The 20,445-nt window shown below is 33.2% G+C and overlaps 1 protein-coding gene across 1 annotated transcript in view; it reads right to left on the reverse strand.

Moving 5' to 3' along the window:
* Positions 1–7,838: 7,838 nt before the first annotated feature.
* Positions 7,839–20,445, reverse strand: part of LOC136035579 (uncharacterized) — a 52,259-nt gene continuing 39,652 nt past the window's right edge. The window contains exons 5-9 of the mRNA XM_065717453.1: positions 20,214–20,296; positions 18,047–18,150; positions 15,230–15,501; positions 12,551–12,705; positions 7,839–8,173 (exon numbers count right to left, since the gene is read on the reverse strand). Of these exons, the coding sequence (XP_065573525.1) occupies positions 7,976–8,173; positions 12,551–12,705; positions 15,230–15,501; positions 18,047–18,150; positions 20,214–20,296 (812 nt within the window). The 3' untranslated portion in view covers positions 7,839–7,975. The remainder of the gene's footprint in view (positions 8,174–12,550; positions 12,706–15,229; positions 15,502–18,046; positions 18,151–20,213; positions 20,297–20,445) is intronic.

The following is a 20,445-nucleotide window of genomic DNA, read 5'->3' on the forward strand; positions in this document are numbered from 1 at the left end:
AATGTCGCTCCTTACTTGCAGTTATAAAAACATTTTTTATTTAATTTCTGAACGTTTTTGAATTAATGCATGTTTTGGTCTTGGCTCACCACACATAAATAATTAAAACGAAATTTGCATATTATTGTTTTTTTGCTAAATGGCTTTCTCATAGTTTTGATCGGACGATTTTGATAAAAAAAAAAGGGTGGGAGAGGAGGCCTAGTTGCCCTCCAATTTTTGGTTACTTAAAAATACAACTAGATTTGTTTTATTTTTTTACGAACGTTTTTGTTAGTAATAAACATACGTACCTTACGAATTAACTTACATGACGAACTTCTATACTTGTGTATTTTTATTACGTATATAAGGGGGCTCACCCCCTCGTCAATACCTCGCTCTTTACAGCAAAGCTTGAATTTTATCCCAAATCTTTAAGAATTACCCCTGAATCACAAAGGCCGTAGAATAAATAGTTGAAATTACTAAAAATACTTTAGCGTAAAGAGCAAGGTATTGTGGAGGAGACGAATCCTCTTTTATACGTAATATTTTATGTTCGTTTTGACTTTTAATGTTTCTCATTGCTTAAAGTTACTTTAATAATGCTAGAAAATCCTGCACCCCCTTCACGGAAATTCTCTTTCCTCGTGATAAATTCCTCCATGGAAAGAACCTCCCACTTCGATACGGTCACCCCTCGAAAAAAAAAAACAACAAAAAAACGAACAAATAAACACGCATCCGTGATCTGTCTTCTGGCAAAAAATACAAATTTCCACATTTTGTTAGGTAGGAGCTTGAAACTTCTACAGTAGAGTTCTCTGATACGCTGAATTTGACTTTTAAGGGGCGTTTCTTCCTGTTTTCTAAAATAAGCCAATTTTTCTCAGGCTCGTGCTTTTGACGGGCAAGATTAAACTTAATGAAACTTAGATATTTAAAATCAGCATTAAAATTCGATTCTTTTGATGTAACTATTGGTATGAAAATTCGTTACCACGAACTGTTTGAAAAATGTCTGTCATTTGTTTTAAAGGTTTGTTTTAAGCAAACTAATTTCCTTTCCGTTAAAGGAAATATATATATATATATATATATATATATATATATATATATATATATATATATATATATATATATATATATATATATATATATATCTATATATAAATTACTTTTAAGACATGACGATTAAAGGAATTGCTGGGGAAATTACCATTCAGTTATGTAAATGGTAAGGCACTCTCAGTGGACTTTTTTTCTCCCTCTGCACTGACAAAGGTAGGCAGCTTGGGTGGTACTCGAACTTTCAGCTTTCGCCAATAAGACTTCACTGTGTTTGGGCCTTACTAATAGCATAACTGTTTCAGCTTTGTATTCGTGAACAATGAAGTCATGAATTCATAGTATTTTCTTCAATCTTTGCCCCTCCCCCGACTATTTTGCTCTATTTAAAAATTTCAACTTAATTTTGAGGAGCGTTGGATAAATTTGAGAAGTTAGAGAGGTTTTAAAAAAAAATAGAAAGGTAGGACGATTAATCCAAGGTAGATACGACGATTAATCAAATTATAATGGAATTACATCAGCCATAGGTACATGGTAAGTTTGTCTCAGATAAGTTAAAATAAATTATATCTATGACTCCGTGAAAGTGTCTGATAGCCCCTCCCATTTAGAAAAATAAAGTAAAATTCGAAAGCTGCCAAAAAGACATGCGAAAAATGAAATATAAATTACCATATTTTGGATTCATATTTTCCTATGTTTTTAACTTGTTTACATCAATCCACCGACTTGTTTGTATTTACGTACTTTTGTCACCTTAGTTTATTAAATTTTGAGCGACCACTCCCAAATACTTAATTACTTCCAAATTTTATCTATATATGTACTTTCGATGACAATATAATAATATAGTGTCAAAATTACCCCCTCTTGTATACTCCCCTTTGCATAAATAAGACAGCATAAGCGGGTGATTGGGTGCAACAAAAAGGATAAAACAAACATTATTATACAAAAATTTATTTACAACGCAGTGGTAAGGACATTTGCCTATAAACGCGGTAACTTTGATTCAAATCTTGGATAAGACAATATTTTTTAAGAAGACGAGCTGGCTGGAAAGATACCTTGCAACAAAGATGTAATAGAGAAAAGGGAGAGAGCGTGGAATTACCATCCTTAAGAAATTATCAGCGATTTTTTCGGTTTAGTTCTCTCTCATTTCAGGATTTATTTTACTTTATTCGTTTGTGTGCGTTTGCGTTTGTTTACATGTTTGTGTTTGTCTGTGTTGGACCTGTGTCCCACTTCCACACTGGTCAGACCTAGAATTGAAAATGGAATTTGAAATATAACTGGTTCCAATTGGAAACCGAGAAGGAATACTTGTTTTAATATGAACCGCATAAATTTTACATAAGAATAAACACAGTTTCCTGATAATGAAAATAAAAGACTAAAAAGTTGAACTTGATAGATATATAAAAAAGACTCGTTTCTAAACTGAACAAAATTTAAAAGAACATTTTTTTTCTCTCGAGAATCATTGAGTATACGCAGAAACGAGGGGGGGAGGAGCAGATTGGGCTTTAAATAACCTGCTTTTTTTAGTTCGCTTTTTTCGAATCACTGACTTTATAAATAAAAATATTTATAACTTACATCAATTTAATATACATGTTACATAAAGTTCTATCTATTTTAATGCAAAAAAAATGAAATCGGGTATCGACAAAAAAAATATATTCAAATAAAAAAAAACATAAAATATAATGAAATGTTTGGTCAGCGAGGCACAGGAAGAATGGTCAACGTGGGTACAGCCTTAGAACAAAAACAAGATTACTATATCTCCATCCTCAGGTTCCATCATCACAGGTCAAAAAACAATCTTTAATATTTTCTTCCCTAACTTCCACTGAGATTGTCGAGATAACTCAATTGGTTATTCTATCATTTAATTATTAGTAATTGGTATCAAAGTGAAAAACTAGACCTTCTAAAACTAAAAGAAGGAATGAGATAAGTTCTAGAACGCCTAAGATTCGAAGGAGGTTGCAATACCACCAAAGATTTTTTGTAACAATTACTACCAAAGATTGTACTTAAAATACTAAATCAAAATTTGAACTACTATTATATGTTTCAAATCTAACCGAGTCAAGAAAAAAAATGCTTTAGTTTCTGATGCATTTTCAATTTTTAGCAGGTCAATTCAATTTTTAGCAGGTCTTATTTTGAGTTACTGTGACGATTTTACGTGTATCCAAAAGGTATTGAGATAAATAATTGAACAATAATTCAAGTAAGAAGCAATTAAACCGTCCATTCACTAATTTTATTGTAATTGACTACTACGATTTTTGGCATTTAATAGGTAATTGCAATTATTGTAGTGCGTTCAACAGCACTTATTGAAACCTTAATACCTAATTATTTCTCTATAGCAAAACAGAGATAAATAATCTGCAAATTCTTCTTTTCTAGATTCAAAAGTCTAGGTATAAGAATCTATCAGGATTAATTAACAATCTTCTCTGTTAAAGTCTTCCTAAAAAGATGCGATGGGACAGCAAGATTTTATTTCCAATAGTTTAGAAATCAAAAATAGATTTTATTCCAATAGTTCAACTATAGACTCATTTTTGGCAAATTAGTAACCCCATTGAGATATAGAGAGGGACAGATAGGACGCTAGATTTGGTTGTTTCTTCCAATTTCCAAAATAAAACAAATAAAAAAAAATGTATGCTGACGAATGGTCTGCGTCACGCAAATAGCGATCTCCTGATTCACTGCCTTTGGCCGGGTGTGTAATGCGTGTCCGACGCTGGTCGGGTATATCGCGTCGGACAATATCCCGTTGGTCGGGATATTGTCCGACGCTGCCCGAGTTTTTCCCGTAGATTTCTCCAGGCATCAAACAGTTCGTGGGAACGAACTGTAGGTAGGGAGCAAAGCCGCTCAATACTGACAGAAACTCTAAAAACCTGAATTTTGATAATGGATGTACGAAGAAAAATAAAGAAGAAAAAAGATAGAATAAATAAAATAAAAGACTAAAAAACAAGAGTTTCCTCAGCCAGTGGAATAATATGAATTGAAAATAAGCAAATATTTTTACAAGGGCCTCCGCCAAGTCGTTTTCAGTGCTCCGAAAAAAATAAAAAGAATAACAAATATAATCTTTTGAAGTACACTTCTCGAGAAGAGAAAAGATAAATGGACAACCCAATGGCTCCCAATTGCAAAGCAGCTGGCAGTAGACGGCACTACATGATCCAAACATGTCTCGAAGATCCTCGATGCCGGACAAGGTGGAAACGCCTGATTCCTGTCACAATTACAAGTAAGTAAGTGAATTTACCCTTTGTTTACGTGCAGTATTTATTATTGAGTACTCAAGAAATTGTCCTGGGGGATTGCCAGTGATGATAAAATTGGTCAGGAGGAATTTACCGGGGGAGGGGGGTACTTTACGTGGAATAGAATTTACTTTGAAGAATTTATGCGAAGGGAGAAAATTTTCCACGGAATGAAACTCGCCTTCTTGGCGTTGTTTGAAAAACAATTAGAAATTATATGTATATAAAAAAAAGTTTTTTCAAATGAAGGTAAGGAGCAATATTAAAATGAACAGAAATTTTTCCGTCTATGAGGGGTTTCGCCCTTTTATCAGATCTTCGCTCTTTACGCTAAAGTTTGTCTTTTCGTCCTAATTCCTTATGGAGTAAATCCTGAAACACAATAGCGGTTTAATTAGGATAAGAAGTTTTTCAAGCTATAAAACACTTTAGCATGAAAAGAGAGGTGTTGAGGAGGGAAACCCTACTTTTCTAAGCTTTAATTTTGTTTCTGACTTTATGTTGAAAAAATTTGTTTTGTTTCTTTTATTTAGAGCTCAATTGACTCTGACTGAGCTAACAGAGTCACACCATTGACCCCAGTCCCGAACAAATACTCAGCGAAACCAGGACTTGAAACCCTCTTCTCAAGATTTCAAGTCTAGAGCGCTTAACATTCAGCAATTCCCAAGTTAATAACATAAAATCAATTTTGCAGTGCAAGTGCCTTTCCATAGAACATAATAATTGTGCCTGTTGAATAATTAATTGCAATAAAATATATTATAATTAATTCTGTAATGGAATATATTAAATATTATATTATAATGGAATATATTAATAATTAATTACAATTAATTATAATAATTAATAAAATATAATTAATTATAATTATAATCTATTATAATTAATTTCAGTGGAATACAATAAGCTCAATTGGATGTGGGGAAGGAATGGTAAATTATTTTCAAAATTGAAAATAGAAAAATACTTTTCGAAAGATGAGTGGAGCCAGTATTCTATGAATTTCATCTATAGGTGATCAATATTGTTTCAAAATAACAAAAGAGAATAAATCCTTTAATTAAAAATTAAAAAATTAATTAAACATTTAATTTTAATTAAAGTTAAATTAGACATAATTAAATTAAAACTTAATCCTATGCTCACCTTTAATTGAAAATTAATCCTATGCTCACCATTTCGCGAATCTTGACAAGACAATTTCAAATCTTTTTTACATTTTAAACCCCAAAAAGACCATGGATTTAATTTTTTCTAAAAATTATACTAATTTATCCGACACAAACCAACGACTAACTAGAACTAACACTTCTCATCAAATTTTGAATCAATGCAGATAAATACCCTTTAATACATCTGCATCTGCATTATCTGCATTATGTGCAGAAAAAATTGCAAGACCATTATTCCTGCTAACGTCAATTATAGCAAGCTTTGTTCAAAGCGGTGAAAAAACAGCAAATTATTATAAAAATTTAAAATGAAAAATTTTCATATGATATATGGAGTCAATATTTTGTGAGTCTTATACTGAAGTGATTCATATGGTTTTGAAGTGATAAAAGGGGATTAAGAAAAACATCTAAATAACTATATTATTCGACTCTTGTAATTTTATGCTCAGCAACTTGCAGATCTTGACAAGAAAAAGCACAAAATCGCAAAGAAAAGAAGAACGAGGACAATAAACAGCCAGTGAAAAAATTGAAAATCATGCAAATATTTCTGTCAAGACCTCTGCTTGACCGTCTTCAATTCAAAATAAACTGATAAAAATGAAAGGTAAATATAATCTAATATACATTCTGTAATAATATATATCTATATATAATATAGAATATGATAAGAATAATATAATATACTAGCTGTTGGGGTGGCGCTTCGCGCCACCCCAACACCTAGTTGGTGGGGGCGCTTCGCGCCCCCCCCCAAGCCCCCCCGCGCGCGTAAGTCGTTACGCGCCATAATAGTTACGCGCCATTGTAGTTGTGTCCCTATGTCCCACCTGTGAATATAGATAGATATATATATATATATATATATATATATATATATATATATATATATATATATATATATATATATATATATATATATATATGGTTTATCTACGTAAAACTTGCGAATATACAACATTCTTTGCTGTCCCATTGTCTTTGCATTTAAATAGATTGTCAGGTTTACCGACTCTTGAACATGCAACATATAATGGTCCATGGGAAAACAATCTGTATTCAGATCTATACCTCATGATTCTAATGATTGCCCTTGAGCTTTGTTGATGGTGATTGCTAATCGACCATTCCCTGTCCCGGTGTCCCGGTCGTCATTTATATCCCCCTGTTTCCCCTGGTGTCCCCGTTGTAGTTGTGTCCCTGTGTCCCGGTCGTCATTTATATTCCCTGTGTCCCGGTCGTCATTTGTATCCCGGTGTCCCGGTCTGTATATACATTCGTTTTTTAGTTTTGTTTTTCTCCTTTATTTTTTTCCTTTTTTTTTCTTTTTTAGTTTATTTAGATTTTTAGATTTTTTAGTTTTTTTATTAGTTTTTAGTTTTTTTTCTTTTTAGTTTTTTTGTAGTTTTTACCTTCTTTTTAGTTTTGTTAGTTTTTTTTTTACTTATGTCCTGGTCGTCATTTATACTCCCTGTGTCCCGGTGCTTTGTTGATTGCTAATCGAACATTCCTTTTGTCCTGGTCGCTTTCTCTTTGAGTGTCGTCATTTATTTTTTTCTTTTTTAGTTCTTTTAGTTTTTACCTTTTTTAGTTTTTTTTAGTTTTTTAGATGAAATTTTTTTTTAGTTTTTTCCTTTTTTTCTTTTTAGTTTTTTATTGGTTTTTACCTTTATTTTAGCTTATTTTTCAGTTTTTTCCTTTTTTTTAGTTTTTTTTTTTTTTTTTTAGTTTTTTACCTTTTTTTAGTTTTTTTAGTTTTTTTTAGTTTTTTAGCTTTTTTACTTTTTTTTATTAGTTTTTAGTTTTTTTTGTAGTTTTTGCCTTTTTTTAGTTTTTTCAGTTTTTTTTTTAGTTTTTTATTGGTTTTTACCTTTATTTTCGCTTATTTTTCAGTTTTTTCCTTTTTTTATTTTTTTTTAGTTTTTAGTTTTTTTTACCTTTTTTTAGTTTTTTTAGTTTTTTAGTTTTTTTATTTTTTTTATTAGTTTTTAGTTTTTTTTGTAGTTTTTGCCTTTTTTTAGTTTTTTTAGTTTTTTAGCTTTTTTATTAGTTTTTAGTTTTTTTGTAGTTTTTGCCTTTTTTTAGTTTTTTTAGTTTTTTAGCTTTTTTATTTTTTTTTATTAGTTTTTAGTTTTTTTTGTAGTTTTTGCCTTTTTTTAGTTTTTTCAGTTTTGACGTCACCTGATCCAGTTTTTTCAGGTGACGTCACCTGATCCATCCACATATCCACACACAGACAACTTATTTTTATATATATAGATAATACGTATCTAAGTCACAAACTTTGTATTTACCAGAATGCCTCATTTCAAAGTATATTTTCAAATTTTTTATTAAATACAGTTGAAATAAATAATTAAATAAATAAATAAATATAACGGTTTTCTCCATGGGAGAAATATGAATTTGCTAAACTTTCTTTAATCTTAAGAAAATACTTCAACCCCGGCGTTTAGACTTCTTCTTATGAGTCTTGGGAGTCGTTGCCATTGTATCTTGTATCCACTTCCTGTACCTCGTTACTCGGGTATATGCACCGGGTTGGTTAGGAGCTGCACAATCAATTCCCCAAGATACAATTCCTATGAGGACACTTCGATCTCCTTCTTCTATAACCATTGGTCCTCCTGAATCACCCTAAAAAATTGAAATATTGGTTTATAAGCCAGAAAATGCTGTTTTTTTATGTAAAAAAAAACTACAGTTTTATCCAACCATTAAATAGCGCTTTTTTTCAAAAAATAGTGCATGTATAACAGCCTGCTACGGAAGAGATAAGTAGAATAAACCCATATATTGCCATGTTCTATTTTTAACCTTCTTTTAATTAGCAATTAATTAAAAAAAAATTATCTCCCCTTTTTATGTTATTGGATTATGACAATTGCCTTTTAACGTACAATTTCTATTATGTAAAACAAGAATGACTCTAATAGGCTGATGTATTTGATTTTGCACCATTTTTTCACAATATCCACCTCAGATTTATGAGGATCAAACTCAAAAAGCCGTGAAAGCCAATCTTTGCAGAAATCAAGCACATATGTGAAAATCAGTAAACATGCAGAGCATACAGAACTTCTTGAGAGAGAAGGAAAAAGTCACAATTCATATACCTGTAGCCAATGGTGTTAAATCTTTCAAATTTAACTTTTTCCCCATTTTGACGAAAGTGCTGAGCCATTTCACCGGCAATTAGGCTTTTGAAGGGAACAGGGGGAAAACTCCCCTGCTCCTGTAACCCTGATAAGATTTTAGTATGCATCTAAGTTTTTTAGAATGCAATCGCAAATGCATGTTCTGTCTTCTGCTTTTTTTGTATTAATCCTTGTCGTTAGGAAATATCCTACGGAAATATATAAACCCAAGTCAATCTACTATCTCATGACTAGTATCACTAGTGTCAGGCAAGTACTGCTCAAAAGAACCATCTTCCAGCCGGTTTCAACTGCAAATTTAACTCTTTTCTCCATTTTGAAAAAAGTGCTGAGTCATTTTACCAGTAATTTGACTAGCAATTTCACTTATATTGAAATTTCACTTATGTTGAAATTTCATTTATTATCGAATATTTACTGAACAATAAAAAATACATAATGAAAAACAGTGTATATCCCGAGCAAGGTTTACCAAAAAAAAAAAATCACTAATCAAGTTTCCAGGAAATAGCTAACAATTTCTTAGAATATATACATTTGTGACAATTGATTTAAGCTTGTTATTTCAAAAGAAATACTACTTTTTAACCCCTTAAACCCCTGATAATTTGAATTCATTTAAGAATAGAAAATTGACAGCTACATAAAACGTTTTAAACGACATTTGGCAATTTATAAATAATGAATAAATAATGAATAAATTTAATAACTAATGATGAATTTATCAACTTTGGTGTAAATCAAACACCATTCGTACAACAAATACTTAATATGCTGGGATTCCACACTTCTAGATTGTTACATTGATCTCAGAGTGCAGTCCACAAGCCCTTGATACCAATTTGAACAAAACGTTCACAAAATGAACAAAAAGAGTCAAAAGAGAAAGAGTCAAACTTTAGCGTAAAGAGCGAGGCGTTGAGGAGGGGACAACCCTTTTCATATACAGAATAATTTCTGTTCGTTTTAAGTTTTAATGTCGCTCATTACTTCCAGTTAAAAAAACTTATTTTTTTGCTAAGAATCGAACGCAAACTATGAAATACTTGATTTGCTTTGATTTAAGACAGTCTTAATACGCCAATGTTGATTTTAAAGCTTAATATTTGTTAATTTGGGGGTCATGTATTAAGCCCCCCTTGAATTCTGACGAGTTAGACGTGGTGCTGAGGTCTATATTTTCAATGTTATATCGGAGAGGGGTGGCTGGTTAAGCGGTACTTTTGTATGATTTTAGAGACAATTTTTTTGTATTTACATCCTTCGGAACACAAAACACGGAAATACCCGGTTAATATAATTTGATTACCTCTAAGAAACAGACCGATGGCAAACACCAGAAAGTGTTCATTTTTCATCAACCTCAAGACTTATTTTGGCAGGTGCTTTTCAAAAATTAGGCAAGTGTTTGAATTCAAGTTCAACTTTAATACAACATTTCGGGAGTGCCAATACACAAAAAATTAGGAGGGCAAGGTAGAAGAGTTGAACGGGGTGGGGGTATTTGCCTCGACCCCTTTTGAGTTTTTTGTCTCTGTCCACTAGATCTTGAAAACACCTTTTTGGGGTAAATTTCATTGAAAAGTACTCTTATGGGTATTTTCGTTGTAGAATTGAAAAATTTTAAAATTAACCCTCTACCCGACCCCTGTATTTTTAAAAATATATCCCCCTTCCTCTAAGAATTGACGTCACTTGGGCAAGGACGTTTTTCATTAAAAAAAATGGAAGATACAAAACAGAATTTTTTTTTTTAATTTAAGGGAGGGTTTTTTTGTTTTTTTTTTAAATGACAAAAGGTGTACTTTTAAAATCTAATAACGGGGAAGGGACATTTTTTTTTTCGGTTTTTCCAACTAAAATATTAAAAAGGGTAGTTTTTAAAACATTTGGAGAGGAGGGGTAACAAATATAGGAGGGAATTTACCCCCCCCCCCCTAATTGGAACCCTTTTGCACAAACAAACCTTTTGAGTAATACTTGAAATTCTTTGGAATACCTTCATAGATTCCAGCCTAGGCTAAAAACTTTTAAACGAGGACAGCTGCGCCCAATCAAATTTTAGCAAATTTTTTCAAAACAAAACGGGCTTTCAAAGTAAAGAAATATATTAAGCCGCGTTTAAGCATTTGAAATGAAACTGTAATATCAGATTTTTCCACAATTCAGCATTTCATTTTCGTCGAATCTCACTCTAAAATTGTTAAAATCTTTGTAAGAAACCCCTGAGTAAAAATTAATCAGTAAAAGATTCCTTAGCATAAATATAGTCTATAATGCGTCCGTATTGCTCAAATGCGCCAATACATCTGTACAGCTTTTTCTAATTTCCTTAAAAATATGTAAGATGGACAGCTTCATTTAAATTCAGTTACGAAATTTGTCCATAATGGATTAGCGAATCATGATTTGGAAATGATACAAAAAGTAAAAAATTGGAATAAATTTTAAGTTCGCATGGTACCGTAGCTGAATTCTTCAAACAGTAACTATATTGATTCCACGTTTTTTCAAATATGAGACACGTACCGTCATGTGACAAGAGTAAGCAGATCTAGATGGCGTTTAGCACCCGTATATTGAGCATAAGGGGAATACATAATGATATCACCAATCTAAGAATGAGAATATTATGTTGACTATATATTCAAATATATTTATTGAGTAAGGTAGAATCCCACCTTACCTTAGATTTTAGTTCTTCCAGTGCCTAAGAAGGGACACAGGATACACAGGGCGTGGGTGAGTAACCTCCAATCTTCCCTTATGTGAGCCGCTGCCTAAAGGCCTTCCCACTTCGGAATGAGGCTCTTCTGTCGCTTTCATACGTCCTACGTGGCGTGTTCTTTGGTCTTCCTTGGAGACGGGTGCCTTCCGATTGCCAGTGGAGGAGCATCTTTGGAAGTCTGTGATCTGGTATGCGGAGGGTGTGTCCAAGGTATCGCCATCTATGTTGTTGTATACCGATTGCGGTATCTAGTTGGCCAGTGTGGGTACGGATCTCGTTGTTGCTGACACGGTCGCTCCAACTGATTCTAATGACTCGGTGAAGACAGTTATTCTCGAAAGCGGTAAGGCGTTTCTCTTATTCCGCAGTTAGCTTAAGGCATTCCATAGCGTAACTCAGGACAGACAATACATTGCTCAGAAACAGCCTGAGTTTAAACTTCAGCGAGTATACAATGGATTTCCAGACTGGTAGAAGTCTCTGAAATGTTGCGTTGGCCTGGGCTATCCTGGTGCGCAATTCTTTTTCAGAGTTGCCACTTGAAGTGACTGTAATCCCTGAGTCTTTGAAGTCTGTCACCTGTTCAATGTCCTCTCCTCCTAGATTCCCATTGGTGAACATGGAATTCCACTGTCATCTAAATTATATTTATTCAATATACTACTTAAATTGCGTCCCCTTACACAGTATTCAAAATATATTCTCCTTTGAAATATCGCCCAAGGATCAAGCATAGTTAGTGCCTAAGTTTATACCAAATTACGAACAGCAAGAATATAGGTAGCACAAGTTTTAGATCAGCCTTCATAATCAATGCAAGGAATACTTAATATCTGTATCCCCTCTCCTCTTTTGATACCGTGGTACCGATATCCTTTGGTACCGTGGCTCAAGTTCCTTTTTAGTAAAATATATCCTTCCGCTGTAATTTTTTCTATATTTTTAACATATTGTAGGCTTAAACTCGTTTTCAGTTGTATAGCACATTCTAATTATCGCGTGTTCTGTTTAACGCGCTTTTTATTTACTCAAGGGACAAAAGTTAGCCCATCCCCCTTTTCGTCAGGAATGTATTTTATAGCGAGTATTTTTACAATATATTGCTACATAGAAGCGTATTCAACTTACCTCACAGGCATCAAGTTTTCCGTCTCGGAAGCCAGCACACATGAAGTTACTTTCAGGAATATCTTGGGGTGAGCCTGCTCTTTCATACATCTGCTCGCACTCTTTGTTGGATAAAATTGGTAAGTTAACTTTTTGGAGGATGTTTGGCAAGGGACCTAGAGAAAATATAACAGTAAAGCGTCTTATAATATATAACGATCGACCATGATAATTCAAAAGGTCTCAAGTTACAAATCAGAGTTTTACTGACTAGCAAGAAAAACGAAAATTAATTTATTTTAATTTTCAACGGCGTCTTGGGATCTTTGGAAATTGGGATCTTGGGATCTTTAGGACTGTGGATCTTTGGAAAGGCTTAGTTTCAGCCGTAAAACGACAGAAAAAAACGTTTTTGCAAGCGATGAGAAATTTTTGCAAAATTCTTGAGAAATTTTTGCAATCAATGAAGTAAGCCTTTGGAGAAAGCCAGTAGATTATCAACATCATGGGAGCCGAGTACAATGCTGGTCTTAACCTACGGTCTTAAGCTAGGTCGGAGTGAGTTTTAGTTTGAAAAAGCCTCATAACATCTTTAACTAATACGGCCTTTATTTGATTACAAAAAGACAAATTGTATCTAGCATAAATTAGGTACTTCAAAAAAAAAAATACAATGGAAAATATAACTTGTGGTCAAAAACTTTTTGATAAGAAAAACAACCCATAAACCAAAGATTAAAAATTATTTTATTGTGAAATTTTCCATCATTATTAAAAATTTTTAGTGGCTTTCTTTACTCGTTATTCTATTCCGCTGAGGAGGTTTAAGCTCATATTGAAAAATATTTGCTTGTTTTACACCGATCATTGTCCCCAAAAAGGCCCCCGTCCTACATAACTTCCCATATTAGGTCACATGCAAGCATTAAAAATCTATTCCATTCTAAATCACCTTCAGCTAGATGAAAAGGCAAATTTTTGGAAATCAGTCAAAGAACACTAAAAATCGTCCTTAATTGACTGACGACACAGTTCAAAATAAAGCCAAACGGCCTAAACTAAAGCCAAAGCACTCTAAAAAGAACTTTGACCGAAACCAGGCCAAAACGATTTAGCTAAAGCCAAATATTTGTGCCAATAGTGGTCAGCTTTTGTAGTGTGTCTGAAAGATTGACGCTTTGAACTCTGTAAATGTATTACGGCTCAATAGTAACCGAAACACTAAAAAATGCAATTTTGATACCAATAATTACATCGAAAGAATCGCATTTTAATGCTGATTTTAAATATATAAGTTTCATCAAGATCAGTTATACCCATCAAAAGTTACGAGCCTGAGAAAATGTGCTTCATTTTAGATTTAGGGGGAAACACACCCTAAAAGTCAAACAATCTTAACGAAAATCCCACATCAGATTCAGCGTATCAGAGAACCTTTTGTAGTGGCAATTTTTTTGGAAATTAGTTAAAAGAACATTAAAAATCTCCTTAATTGATGACACAGTTCAAAATAGAGCCAAACAAATAATGCCAAACGGCCTAAACTAAAGCCAAAACGCTCTAAGTAAAGAACGTTGACCGAAATCAGGCCAAAACGATTTGGCTAAAGTCAAATATTTGCGCCAATAGCGGTTAGATTTTGCAGTTTGTCTGAAAGATTGACGCTTTAAACTCTTTAATTGTCAGTAAAATATTCAAAATATCAATATATTCTATTCAATATCATCAATATCAATATCATCAATATCAATATCATATCATCAATATCAATATCATCAATATCAATATCATCAATATTCATCAATATCAATATTCAAAATAAAATGTCAGTAAAAGACTGGCAATTTAAAGGTGGTTTTTAAGGGGGTTTGACAGTGATTCAGTTAGTCTGTAGGCCTGATAAGGTTTAAACCAACCCTTTTGATCTCTTATTCATATTCACCCATTGACTGAGATTGAATTAAAAAGCGATTGTCAAACTTGGAAAGAATAAAAACTATATTGTTTGTAAGGGGGTTCACCCCTCCTCAAACCCTGATTCTTTACATAAAAATTTTATAGTGATTCAAAAATATTCCTTATTTTCATTCAACATTCCTTGTGTTTGAGTAGTCGCTCATGAGGAACTGAGACAAAACGTACAAATATAGCGTGAAGAGTGGAGGATCGAAGAGGGGAAGCCTCCCACACATGCACAGTTTTCGAGGCAAGTTCCTCAAGCAGAACTTTTGTATAGGGATGTTTCCCATGGACGCCAACAGGGAGCCGGAGAGGGGAGGGATGACCATGGGAAACGAGGAAACCTTGAACAATGTATATAAATAGGCACATAAAAATACTCCTATTTGAATCTTGGGTATAAAAAAATTTCTGGTGAGACATGCCTCTCCCCCTTAATTGGAAATTTAGTGAAGGCACCCAGGAATCCACGGGGTTTAGAGATTAATTTATAAGAAGTTAATTCTTTTTATGTATATTTTGTTATTAAACCTTTTTTTTTGAGTTTCAACTACTATTAGCAATAGTCTAATAGGAGGTGACTATAATAGTCACTCCATACTTACAGTCCGTTACTTTGAACAAATTTATTATCTTACGTTGATAAGCAGACACGTGAATAATGATTAAAAAGAATATAACTAATTTCAAGCGTAGACAATTATGTGTGTCAATATAGCTTTTACGAGCGTATCAGCTTACCTCCTTCAGAAAGCCTTCCCCAGCCGGTCACAACTCCAGATTTTCCAATATAGTTGTCATCAATTGTTGGCAGACAAATAGGAATTATATTCGGCTGATAAATCACTGGATGCTTGAGTCGTAGTAACGCTATATCATTTTCAAAAGTGGCCACTTTGAACTTGGGGTGAACAACAATTTCCGAGACCTGTCGATCTTCATGAGAAAATTCTTCAGTGTCAGATTCAAGGTCATATTCACCTAATCGCAAGAAAATGTCCTGCTTCCTTACTCTGAAAAGAAAGTAACTTCACATTAAAACATTTTAAAGAGGTTAAGCATCTGACTTATATTCTACTTAGGCTTCTTTGCGTAGTATAAAAAACTGAAAAGCTGTTTTTCCCGGGGGATATTTAATTTGACATTTGGGGCCGAATTTTTCTTTTCGTGACTGAGAATTGCAGAAAGAGAAGTTCAGAAGGGAATGAGATGAAGTATTTTGGAGGGGATAGGAGTATTTGATGGTAGAGTGACATTGACATCGGTTGGATTGCTAGTAATTGTGGGTGACGGACAGCAACGAGGATTAAAGGAGCAAGGCGTTTCTGACCAACATTTTAAATAACAGTAGTTTAAAGAATGGAGTTGTTACTGTGAATGTCCGATATTGATGAATGTCGACACTCACTGGTGGATAGTGGTATTTGACGGTAGAATAATATTGACATCGGTGAAATAGCTAGTAATTGGGGGTGACGGACTGCAACGAGGATTAAAGTGGACCTTGATACGAGTCGTTTCTAATTAACATTTTAAATAACAGTAGTTTAAAGAATGGAGTTGTTACTGTGAATGTCCGATATTGATGAATGTCGACATTCACGGATGGATGGTGATATTTGATGGTGGAATAATATCGACATCGGTCGGATTGTTAATAATTTGGTGGTGATGGACAGCAACGAGGATTAAAGGGAACCATGATGCGAAGCATTTCTAACCAATATTTTTAACAACAGAAGTCTAACGAATGGAGTTGTCACTGTGAATATCCGATATTGATGAATTTCGACATTCACCAGTGGATAGTGATGTTTGAGGGTAGAATAATATTGACTTCCGTCGGACTGCAAGTAATTGGGTGGTTATGGACAGCAACGAGGATTAAAGTGGACCATGATATGAGTCATTTCTAATCAACATTTTAAACAACAGTAGTTTATGGAGTTCTTACAGTGAATGTATGCTATTGATGATATTGATGTCGACATTCACCGGTGAATGTCCGAAATACCTTTTTTTTCTCCTTGGAATTAGTTAGCGTTGCCAGTCAACTTTTTCAGTTTTATGCCACGTTTGATTGTGACAGGCTAGGTTAGGTTGGGTTTGGTTAGGTAAGGTTTTTAACCCATTTCTGAGATTAATAACTTGACTTAACCTAGCTTTAACTTTTACCATCAAAGCTTGCATAGGATTGGAAAAGCTGATTCGGAAAGCTAATGAAATTCAAACAGAAAAAAAGAATTTCGGACATTCACCGGCGAATGTCGACATTAACCCCGATATCGGATATTCAAAGTAGCAGAGCCACAATGCCATGTTTTAATTAAAAATATGTGTAATACCAAAGTGAAAAAGAAGACACGTGGTACGATTCTTTAATTCTTAGTTTTTTCGTTTTTTGGGAGGGAATTCGCTTTTTTAGAGAATGGAACATGTTGATTATCCCACATACTAGATATCTATGATCTAGAGAAATGAAGCACTGAATTGTTAATTCATTTGGTATATTTTATAATATTTCCTTGAAGAATATACAGTTCAGTTTGCATTTGAAAAGGAATTTTTTTTTGCACTTGGATTAGAAAATTTTATTGTATTTTGATTGCGAAAAAAATTGCTTCAAGTCATACCAAACGTTGGAGTTTACAAAGAATACAGTGTAACTAAATTGGAGCAGTACCAAAAGCATTAAAGCCATTATAAAGATCCAAAAAGCCATTCTAAAGATCCCATTATAAAGATCCAAAGAGCCATTATAAAGATCTCGTTATAAAGATCCAAGGAGTCATAATAAAGATCGTTTAAACACTTTTTAATCGTCATAATACCACCTTTAGGCAGACTTCAATGGACTTGCAATGCATAAGGGCGTAAACATTATTTGCAAATCGCAATAAATAACTTCATGGGGTGATCCAGAGCTGCAACGACAAGGTAATCCTTGCTATTCATCACAACAAAAAAATTAGAAGTTACCTTTCTGTCTATTAATACAACATTTTTATTTGTTATATAAAGTGCTTATTGAGGCACAATCGTCCTGGAATCTCAATGGATAAAAAGTAACCAAAAGTCCCGAAAAGGCCTTATTAGTGGCCGGCCTATCCGAGTGGATTGGTGTGAGGGATTTAGGATCCTTCATCCAAGAGGGCGAAGGTTCGAAACCTAGTGTACCCAATTATTTGATTTGGGACGGGGTCAGCAGCGTGACTCTGTAAGCTCGGCCAGTGTTGACCCAGCTTTAAAAACGGGTATCTGGAGAAATCTGGGGAAGATAAACAGGGAGGGTGTGCTAAAGCACAGGAGGGTTGCCCCCCCATTGCACTTCCTGGCTGAAGGTCCAAGAAATGGAAATCAGCACCAGCGGTAGAGACTGTAATTTCCAACGCCGTATTCTTTCTTTTTATTAGTGGCATGGTCTTACTGCAATGTTTGACGCGTTCATAAGCTAAAAGCTGAGGGCAATGTAATGCCCTCAAAAAATAAGAGCAAATGCAAGTTTTATGCTGGATCACTTCAGTGTGAACCAGTATTAAGAAATATCAAATTATTTACCTTTCCAAACAGTGGGCGGCTGTGATAACCCAGCTATGATCGAGTAGGACAGCCCCACATTTCAGTTTGGGATCACCGCCGACCAAGGGCCTTCTTGCATAAACCTTTTGATAAAAGAAAAAAAGTTAGAAAGGCATAAAGTAACGCTAAAATATCAGCTCTGAGTATATATATACTATATGAAAAAGAAAGCTCTTATCATACTAAAACTTTTTTGGAAAATATTTTTGTAATCCACTAATAGTGGTACGCAATGTGTTCTGGAAATTTGGAACATAACGATATTCTAGCATGTTTCAAAATAATTTCTAAATGCAGCAATAAGATAATACGAGAATATTTTGAATTCCTCTTTCGTGGGGCGGTTTAGCTAAAGTTTAGCTAATAAAATAAAGTTTTTACTATAAAATAAAATAATAAAGTTTTTAGTATAAAATAAAATAATAAAGTTTTCAGTATAAAATGAAGCTTCAAAAGCTCATCTAAAAATCATAAAATAACACTTTCATAAACTTTAGAGTTAAATCTCAACGAAATTCGTTTTTGTTTTGGATGAAAAAATTCTGTAAAATAACATCTTACCTAATTTTTCCCTAGTTTTAAATTATGGAATCTAAGTTTTTCTTTTATCAAACTGTGAAAAAAATTTTTTTTCATTGAACATGTTCTTTATTTCTTTTATCTTCTTTTTATAGAAAGTCAATGCTTTAATGAAGTTTAAATTCAGGAAAAAGAGTACGAGTAACCGGGACTAGTAACTGGGAGTGAGAAATGGGACTAGTGTCGACAACAAAACTAGTAACGCTATCAAGTCTTTGACAGCACCTGACATTTTTCTTAGTTTAATAATAAAATCAATAAATTTAATCAGTTTAATTGGGGTTGTTATAAGTTTCTGATCTCAGTTCTGGGGAAAAAATTGTTACAGATCAGTTGATGTCCCCTAGTTAAAGCACTATTTTTAGCTTCAACCAAAAAGTAGCTTGACAGCTACTTTGGAAATCTTCCTAATGATGAACAGATGATCATTATCAGATTTTCAGGCTGATCATAAATCTGACCTCGAAATGTTTTCATTATTATAATTTTTTGCATAGAAACATTTTTTAGTGTCTACGAGGTTTGAGAGTTCTAAACTATAAATAATGGTCGATATTGTATATTAACAGTGATATTAACTCCCAAACATAATTCAATTGTTTGGGCAACCGTATTTATTACGCAAAATATTTCGAAGTTATCCTTGCCAAATAATCAAATAAGCTGAATGAACAAAGCTTATAAACCAAAAAATGCCAAAAATGTAGCTGCTAGAAATTCGGCTTTCAAATGTTTAGGCACCTGAATTAATTGAGTATCATGTTTCAAAATTATCCCCGGCAGATAATCTGGTGTTTTTGGCAAATAAAAGACTTTAATAACAAAAAATATTAAAACTGTAGGTACAACATGTGAAAACTGGCTTTAATTTTAGCTCTCTATAACAACAGGATAGGACTAAAGTTCTACATAACTTCTAAATCCTCCCCGGAATTATTTGGGAGGGGGTAAGTGAGCACTATCTTCGAGCTTCGATACGGGCCAAGCTATTGTTAGCCAAACGAGAAACGTTTTTTTTTATATATTTCTTGGAAAGTAATTCACTTTAAGAATCAAATCTTTATATTAAAGATTATGTAAATATTAATCGAATATTAAGTAAATATTAAGGGTGAAGCATTGGAAAATGCTTCGCAGAAATTCCATTTCATAGAAACGTATTTGACTTTTTTTATGGCTAATTGCGAGATGTAAGCTATTTAACAAATAACAAAGCTTATTTGTAAAATATAGTTTTCATTAAATATAGTTTAAATATAGTTATCAAATGTTGGTTTCAAAATATATTTTTCTTATTCATAATTTTTGTTGTGAAATCCAAATATTTTGTTTAAAACATGCATACTCAATGGAAAACATCCAAAACCTATCACAGACACGAGAAGAAAATTGTGTTTCTCGGGAGTACAATTTGTGGCAGTCCAAGTAACATAGGCATCACCAGATAACTTAAGTCTTGACGACAAAAAATGGATCGAATAGGACAATAAATATTACTAAATATTCAATAAAAAGTGTAAATTTCCATAATTGATTAATTAAAACTTGACCAAGGATAATGACTTACAGCTATCTGCCAAGGGAACTGACCAAATAGTGCTTTCTTTCCATTGACAATTCGAGCTTGAGTCATGGTTGGCCGGCCACAAACTGAAAAAAAAAACATGAAATTAGTGGTAACATTCACTTGCAATGTGTGTTTGGATCCTGTCGATTTTACATTCGTAATGCAAGAAAAGATAGACAAGGAAATAAAGTAACCAATCAATTTACTCTCTTTTCAATTCCTCTAGACTTAA

This window comes from Artemia franciscana, chromosome 14, assembly GCF_032884065.1.
Source record: "Artemia franciscana chromosome 14, ASM3288406v1, whole genome shotgun sequence".
NCBI lineage: Eukaryota > Metazoa > Arthropoda > Branchiopoda > Anostraca > Artemiidae > Artemia > Artemia franciscana.